General features: G+C 41.3%; 1 protein-coding gene across 1 annotated transcript; it reads left to right on the top strand.

The window, feature by feature from the left end:
• The first annotated feature begins 5,272 nt into the window (after positions 1 to 5,272).
• LOC114788890 (protein FAM43A-like) lies at positions 5,273 to 6,941 on the top strand. The gene has a single exon (XM_028977831.1). The coding sequence runs from the start codon at positions 5,335 to 5,337 to the stop codon at positions 6,325 to 6,327; it is 993 nt and encodes a 330-aa protein (XP_028833664.1). The 5' UTR covers positions 5,273 to 5,334; the 3' UTR covers positions 6,328 to 6,941.
• The last annotated feature ends 1,931 nt before the right edge of the window (positions 6,942 to 8,872 follow it).

Raw genomic sequence — 8,872 nt, 5'->3', positions numbered from 1 at the left:
GGCCCGGCTGTTACCCGCGACGCTCCCGGTGATACCTCGACTGTTAGCGCTAATAAGGGGGTAATAACCGTGCGCCAGAGCACACCACGATATGGAAGGCGTTTTTACTTCCGTTTAAAATGCACTTGAAATAAGCAAAGGCTCTGAGCTGTAATGACTTTCTTCTAATGATGTGGCTCTCTAATTTGCCCAAACTTTCCTGTTTATTTATACTAATTATTTGATAAGTGTGTGAAGGGTTGGTAGCCATGTGACCAGGAATCTCACCTGTGTCTATATAACTAGTGGGTAACACACTCGCCCATGAACCAGAAGACCCAGGTTCAAATCCCACGTACTACCATTGTGTCCCTGAGCAAGACACTTAACCCTGAGTGTCTCAGGGGGGGACTGTCCCTGTGACTACTGATTGTAAGTCGCCCTGGATAAGGGCGTCCGATATATGCTGTAAATGTAAATGTAATCATGATGCACAAAACACAATTTGCTTCTTACAGGATAGTAAATAATTTTTTTCTCATAGTCATAATGTACAAATCCTGTGCAGAAACACAGCAGTCCATTTTCCAATAGCCAAGGCCGCTGGCAAAGTAATTTAACAAAATCACTAACCCACAGAAGATTAAGACTTTTCTCCTGCTGGCTGCAGTACCAGCCAGGTGTCAAGAGTATTAAGGACACAGAATTAGGCATTATTGACATTAAAGAAGTTCACTCCAAGATCGAAGCTGAAGTCTGGATGAAGAGCAAGGGTGGCGGGGTTTAGCTGCCCCACACCCCTGCCAGGTCAACTGGAAATGAACTGAGCTTTAAGTTGAAAGGTCCAGCGGTGAAGTTCTTCTCACAGGTTAATACTGCCATCTGTTGGGAAAATAGACAGAACATCTAAATCTGTGCTTCCTCTCTGAACTCGTGGGAAAGCCACATTATAAATCTAATAATTATCTAACAATGAATGTGGCTGTGTGGAAAGAGTGTGGGTTGGAGTGACCACATTGTGGGAGAGGAGGTCAGGGCTGTGGAATACCAGACTGATGTGTAATCGGATTAGCCATAGTGGTATGGGTCGAGCCTGTCCTCCAAATAAATTATTCCAATAATATAAATGACTTAGTACAGTAATTACATTTGACTGAGCCTAGACTGCAAATGCACTAATATAGCAGGGATCTAAAGTTTCCAAGTTTTTTTCTTTTTTTTTGTGGTTAAATGCTGCGTGCACAGAGGAATGTCTCATTTTGTTATAGTTTGGTTAGATTAGAATATTTTGAATATTCAATATGAACTATAAAACAATGAAAAATAAGAGTCATTTGAAGTCTGGCCATATAGTTACTCTTGGCCCCTGATGGAACTCCAAGAATCAGTTCCTCTCAAGTTGTATCAGAGGCCTACATTGCACTGCTTCTCTTGCACATGGTGCACTTTTGTTTAGTTTTTGCAGCATTCTTGCTTGTGTTTGATTATATCATCATCAAAAAAATCAAGAAAAATTCACCAGGAGATTGTGCATCTGTGACAGCAGGTTGAACACTAGAAGTTCTTTTTGGTCTGAACCTTGTAGGTGAAGTGACAGCATCATCCAGGTCTGTCCCCTGTGCTGATGACCTCCTCGTCACAAAAAGAGAAAAACATGAAGTAACACAAATAAAAAGAAATAACAGTAGCAAAGACTATTAAAAAAAACACTGAAACTGTCTGATAAAATCACTATTCTGCAGATCTCTGTCTTTCTGGCCTACCCTTCCTTGTAATACCACATCTTACTTCAAGGGGCGGTAGTGAGTTACTGTAGGGTCAAATCTGTCCTCAACCCTAAATGAAAGGAGAAGGGTTTTTTTTGCAGAAGAGAAAGGATGAGGATGCTCAAGGACCTGCCCCTTAACATCCAAACTGACTCATTCATAAGGACTTTTGTGATCCTTCTGATGGATGAGTTGAACATTGAACAATGAGTAAAAAGAATAAGTCCTGTCCAGTCCAGGCTGGCAGTATATGTTCGTGGTGGTATAGATGAGTATATTAAATAATATGCAGCTATCCACTGAAATACAGTATCTCACAAAAGAGAGTACACCCCTCAGTTTTGAAAAAATATATTTTTATATTTTAAAATATATAAATATTTTTTTCATATTTTCTCCTGGCGAACACTGAAGATATGACACTTTGATACAATGTAAAGTATTCAGTGTACAGCTTGTATAACAGTGTAAAAGTGCTGTCCCTCTCAAAATAACTAAACAGTCATTCATTTCTAAACCGCTGTCAATAAAATTGAGAACACCCCTAATTGGAAATGTCCAAATTGTGTCCAATTAGCCATTTTCCTGTTACACAGTCTCGGATGTGTTAAACTTGCTGTTATCACTCTTACACTCTCCCATACTAGTCAATGTAGTTCAACATGGCACCTCATGGCAAAGAACTCTGATGATGTGGAAAAAGAACTTTTGCACAACAGAGAAGTTGAGTGCATGCGCTCAGCATCATATTCAGTGGTTGTCTTTTGAAATTAGATGTTTGAGTGCTGCCAACATTGCTGCAGGGGTTGAAGGGGTGTGGGGTCAGCCTGTCAGAGCTCAGACCATATGCTGCACACTGCATCAAATTCGTCCACATGGCTGTCATCCTAGAAGAAAGCCTCTTCTGAATATGATGCACAAGAAATCAAGAAGACAAGGATACTGGAACCATGTCCTGTAGTCTGATGAGACCAAGATCAACTTAGATGGTTCAGGAGAAGAGTTCAAAGACCAATGTCAGTCTTGGTTTGGGGCTGCATGAGTGCTGAACATGAATGCCAACATGTACTGTGACATACTAAAAAACTGGGCAGCAGGGCAGTATTCCAACATGACAATGACCCCAAACACACCTCCAAGACGACCAGTGCCTTGCTAATGAAACTGAGGGTAAAGGTGCTGGCCAAGCAACAGACGGTGGAGGAGCTCAAGGTCTCCAGCATCAACCAGATCTGTGATGTCTTCATGGAGGAGTGTAAGAGGATTCCAGTGGCAAGTTAAGGCATTCCTGGTAAATAATGATGGCCACTCAAAATATTGACACTTTTGGAATTTTATAATAATAAAAAATAAAATTTATAATAATAATTGAGATATAAAAAAATCAAAATGTGAGGGGTGTTCTCACTTTTGTGACACACTGTAAATAAAACTGGCCTCAACCAGGCTCTAAGTAACTCATTACAAGAGTGCAATGCAGTTATGTGATTTCCTGTTGCGTTTTGTTTTAATACTGGTGTCTATGATGTATAATATTGTTGTAAAATAGGTTGACATATAGCATTTAAAAATTCCAGTGATCAAAAGTTCATGCACTGCCCTTTTTGGAGGTTTGTGTGCTGAGTTCTGTGTGAAGTTAAAATGAGAAAAAAAACATGTGCATGAGTACATTTCTTCAGATTCTTCAGTACATTTCTTCAGATTCTTCAGTACAGTTCTTCAGATTTTTTTCATGTAGAACTGTCATGATCCGGTCCGGCAGGGGTTCCTCCTGGTCCGGAGTTTCATGTTCGTCCTGTGTAATGTTCCCTGATTATCACAGGTTATCGCCTGTGTATCATTGTATAAAACTATCCTTTTCGTTTCTGTTCGCGGTCGGGTCATTGTGTGGTGATGTTTCCCCTGTCCTGTGTATTATGTATTAAACCCCTGTCTTGTGATGTCAGCGTATGTGTCCTCCTTCCTCGCCATGCCAAGCCAACCTGACGAGAACCTTTAAAGTAGTTTGTAAAATCTGGCATTGTTTTGTGCTTACTCATTAGTATAAGAGTTAATTTTCATCTGAAAAATGATTTCAGTTTGAGTTTGACCAAATAATAATAAAACAGAATGAAGTAGAAAAAACGTGACCATATTAGACACGTGATCATATAATACTATGCCTGCTATAAACATTGTTTTTATTGTACATTCCATTGCAGAGCTTCTATGTAATAATTAAAACGGAAGAACACCATAAAATTTGTGCAAGGAACTGCCTCACCCTTACCTGAAAATAGAAATATGGACTTTGAACCAGTACATGGTATCAGACCGGATTGGACCTGTATACCCAGTTCATTCCTAATTCAGTCTGCTGAAATGTTCATTTGTATATTTATATTGAGATCAATTTCTGACCTCTATATGAACTGAGTACACAGTCGCTGCGGTCAGAACTCTAAAAGTGGCACTTTCACCCATCTTTGCAATGTCTGTGGTTTTCACACTTTTGGATTTATATTAACTGCATAGTCAGGTGTGAGCTTCAAAATCCTAAATGCTCCTGTGATACTTTGACCTGTGTGCAAAACTGTTCTTCAGAAACATATGACTTGAAGGGTCCACTGTTTAGTCATTGTTAAGCATTTTAAAACATGGTCATTGTGCTGGCTGGTTACAGGCAGTTGGCTTCATGTATTTTACACAAAACCACATAATACTACACAGCCAATCACAGCTCTTGTTTTTTCCTTATGGAAAGTTGAAGCTACTGAGTCATGATGGTCTTTCATGTGGAGGTTGGGCATCAAGGCAAGATACCCTGTTTTATTATTTAAACTTTAAAGGATGTTTTTTTCCTTTGACCCAAATTTCATCACCTTTTCTGCTAGATTTTATTTCATAGTATTTATACAGTTATCAAATCAGTATTATATTTGGTACTTATAGCTGAAACTAGTTTTCCAAAATGCGTTTCTTTGTAAAAAAAAATTCCCAACCTGTATGTATACCATTCCCATTTATTTATTTGCTTAATTAATGATTTCTTTCCATTTTTTATTTGTGAGATGTGTGGGAAAATGCACGTAAGAGCATGTTTTTGTTTTATTTGCTTGATGACGTTTTTTTTTTTTTTTTTTGTCTTTTTTGTCTAAACCAGTCCGCAGAATAGCTTAAAACTTTATGTAAATTTTTAAGTGGGATTCAAACGTTGTGTACAATAACTATCTTTACTAGCCGTAAATAAAACATTGTTCACTAGTTTAATAGTTCAATTGGTGTCTTGTGCTCCAAAACAATGAAAGAACCACCAGGAGGTCATATTTGTTCCTCGTGTTGTAAATGTAACAACGACCACGTTCTAAATTATGAGGAACAATATACACACGTGTTATAATAGCAGTAAATGAGTATGGTAAAGTAAATTTTTTGCGTTATTTGTGCGCATTCGTTATTTCTACATCCAGATTTCCCCCCACCGCTTCTCCAGATGGTTTAGTCCGGCGGGTATTTAAGTCCAGTCCAGTCGCGGCGCGTTGGGACAACACAAAGTGCTCTCGGATGGTCTCATCCACCGATACCGAGGAGAAACTCTGTCCGGACGTGAATGGATGAACCGGTGAAGCTGCATAAATGCGAGTTTATCGGCGGAGGTGAAGGCTCCCGCGCGCTGACTCCTTCGGCCGGTTCGCCCACCGACGGCGTCCTGCACCGCCTCGGAAACATGTTCCGGTCCAGGAAGAAGAAGCTGGCCATCTCCAGAGACAGCCCCACCTACACGGTCCTCTACCTGGGCAACTCGACCACCATCCAGTCCAGAGGGGAGGGCTGCACCGACGTGGCCGTAAGCAAAATCTGGACTAAAAGCGACTCGGGACACAGCGGCACGAAGATGAAGCTCACGATCAGCCCGCAGGGCATACGCATGGTGCACGCCGACGAGAAGGCGCAGAAGCCCGGCCACCTGTACCTCCTGCACCGGGTCACCTACTGCGTCGCCGACTCGCGGCTGCCCAAAATCTTCGCCTGGATCTACAGGCACGAGCTGAAGCACAAGGCCGTGATGCTCCGCTGCCACGCGGTGCTGGTGTCCAAGCCGGACAAAGCCAAAGCCATGGCGCTCACGCTGTACCAGACCTCGGCCGCGGCTCTGGCCGAGTTCCAGCGCCTGAAGCGGAGAGACGACGCCCGGCACCAGCAGCAGCTGCTGGTAGGGGAGCACGGCGTCCCCCTGGTGCCCATGAGGAAGCTTTTGAACGGACAGTGTCCCTACAAACCGCCCGTGGAGCGCAGCCGGAGCGCGCCCAAACTCGGCTCCATCACCGAGGACTCGGTGGGCGAGGAGCAGGAGCAGGGGGACCGCGACGAGTTCCTGGACGGGGACTGTTTCGAGGGAGGCAAGGACGAGCTCTGCATGATCATCGACGACCTCGGGGAGCTGTGCATCGGCAACGACGTGCACGCGCTGAAGGGTGACCTGCAGGTGACCCGGCTGCTGTCTGGAGAGAGCACGGGCAGCGAGTCGTCCATCGACAGCAACCAGGAGTTCGGCTCCGAGACTGATTCCGATGATCAAAATTCCGAGAGCTCTGTCGACTGACCGTGTGTGTAGGATTTAGATCAACTTCCCAGTTCGTTTTTTGTAATTATTTTTTGTGGTTTTGCTTTTTAATTTTTTTTTCTCAGATCTAAGGGTCTGCCAACATGTAAATATAGGTGGAAGTAGCAAATAATATATGACTCAAAGTAAATATTTTGAATAAATATATATAAATTTGTTCAATGTTATTAGCGTTTCTATATTGCCACATGTTTTGTTTAGGAAAACACTCCCAAAATATATCTTTGCTATGCAAAAGTCTTGTACGGCTGTATCTTTGTATATATTACTTTTTAGTATACGATGTTACCTGGAAAAAATGGTCAATAAAGATCATGTGGGGTAACATGCCTGAAGATGTGCTTCCCTATCAGACAAGATACGCGAGAGCGTCTTCACAAATTCTCATCACACAGAGATGTTCACAGTTTTCTACACTGTAAAATGCAGTAAGTTCAATTGCAATGAAACTTAAGTAATTTTAAGTTAAATAGACAATATTATTCATTTAATGGTAGTAGCCTAGTGGGTAACACACTCGCCTATGAACCAGAAGACCCAGGTTTGAATCCCACTTACTACCATTGTGTCCCTGAGCAAGACACTTAACCCTAAATTGCTCCAGGGAGACTGTCCCTGTAACTACTGATTGTAAGTTGCTCTGGATAAGGGCGTCTGATAAATGCTGTAAATGTAATTTGAAAAAAATGTATTTATGTATTCATTATTTAGTTCAAGAAACTTGTTTAAGTGAAAATGTATTTAATTGTTAGCAAAGCATTCATTTGACAACACACATCTTTTATATTCATAAAAAATGCCTTTATAATAAACATCTTTTAATTTTATTGTTGAAAAAATGGTAAAAGTTCTTTGGAGAGAATGTTCACAGAATATAAATACTTAAGTAAATTACACAATAGGCAAATATGAACTAGAAAATGTACAAAATAAAAGGAAATAATCTTGTGTGACCATTATACTAGTAGTTTGTCAGATGAACATGATTATTTTGTATGAAATTGGTCAATACATCATGCAATCCAGTGTTAATTTGAACAGTAACATGTACACTTTTAAAATCAAATACAATCCTTAGTAGGTTAAAACAAAAAGACCCTCCATTCAAATTAACTTACATTTATTACATTTTAAGTGCATAAACACTTCATTATCTTTCTTCACATAATCCCCTGCCATGAGATCATTTTTCATCTCTTCCAGTCTTCACTACTGAGTTTCCAGATTCCAGATTCTGTGTGCCTCAGTACTAACCTCTCAAAGCACTTCATAATGATAGTTTATAATCTATGGACCGGTAATATTGAGGCAGGACACAGTTGACTTCTTTGGAACTGGGACGATGGTTTTGAGGCATGCAAGTAGCGTTGTCTGGTCCTGCTGCTTTCTGAGAGTTTCCTCTGTGGAGTGTAATCCTGACGTCTCCATTGGAAAGACAGAGGACCTGGTCATTTGGATAAACAGTTGTCTTCCTCTGTGGGTCCATGATTTCTGCAAAGAAGTTGTTTAGCTCATCTGGCAGGGAGGGGCCTCTGCTGCAGGCCTGATGTGTTGGCTTGTAGCCTGTGATGGTCTGGATCCCCTGCCACATGCGCTGTGTACCCTAACTAGGACAGCCTAACTAAGGTGACTTGAACACTGTCTATGCTTGACTAGGTGACTGTGTAATAAGGCTTAGTATTTGGGATTTTAACAGAAGGCAAGAGTGAACAGGTTTTCAGTTTAGATTTAATCACTGAGACGGCATCTGAGTCACAAACACTGACTGGCACGCTGCACCAGAGCTGTGGAGCTCTATATGAGTAGGATCTGCTCCCAGCTGTGACCTTCTGTACTTTGGGTACCACTCATGCACCTACTACAACATCCAGACAGAAGTGCGTTGCAGTAATAAAGGCATGGACCAACTTTTCTGCATTGTACATTGAGGTCATATTTCTTGTCTTTGCAATATTCCTAAGGTGAAAGAACGCTATCCTAGTGACATTATCTACATGTGAATCGAATGAGAGACCTGCATCAATAAGTACAAATAGATCCTTTACTTCTGTACTTGGTGAAATGGAAAGGCCATCCAGGCTAGGATGTAGTCAGACAGCATACGTCTGGCTGCATGAGGCCCAAGCGCTACTGTCTTATGAGGGTTTAACAGAAGAAAATGGTCTAATGTCCTTCAGACAATGTTCTATTCTGTTCAACTGCTGACTCTCGCCTGACATTGCTGATAAATTCAATTGTGTGTCATCAGCATAGCAGTGAAAACTAATAGCGTGTTTTAAAAATGATGTTAAGGAAAACAGCAACGCACCTAAGACGGAACCTTGTGAAACACCAAACTCCACTTTACTACGTGAAGATGAAACACCATTAATGTCCACAAACTGTGTTCCATCGTGCATTGATTGATATTGATCACCTGGTTGTGCTCATGAAAAAATGAGCAGGGACAGTACAGCTGTTTCTTTGTGATTACAATTTACTACTTACTAACTTTTACTGTTTGGTCTAACAGTGTAGGTTTTCT

The sequence above is a fragment of the Denticeps clupeoides genome, chromosome 4, assembly GCF_900700375.1.
Source record: "Denticeps clupeoides chromosome 4, fDenClu1.1, whole genome shotgun sequence".
Taxonomy (NCBI): Eukaryota; Metazoa; Chordata; class Actinopteri; order Clupeiformes; family Denticipitidae; genus Denticeps; species Denticeps clupeoides.
Note: the sequence above shows the minus strand (reverse complement) of the source record. Positions and strands in the feature narration are given on the sequence as shown.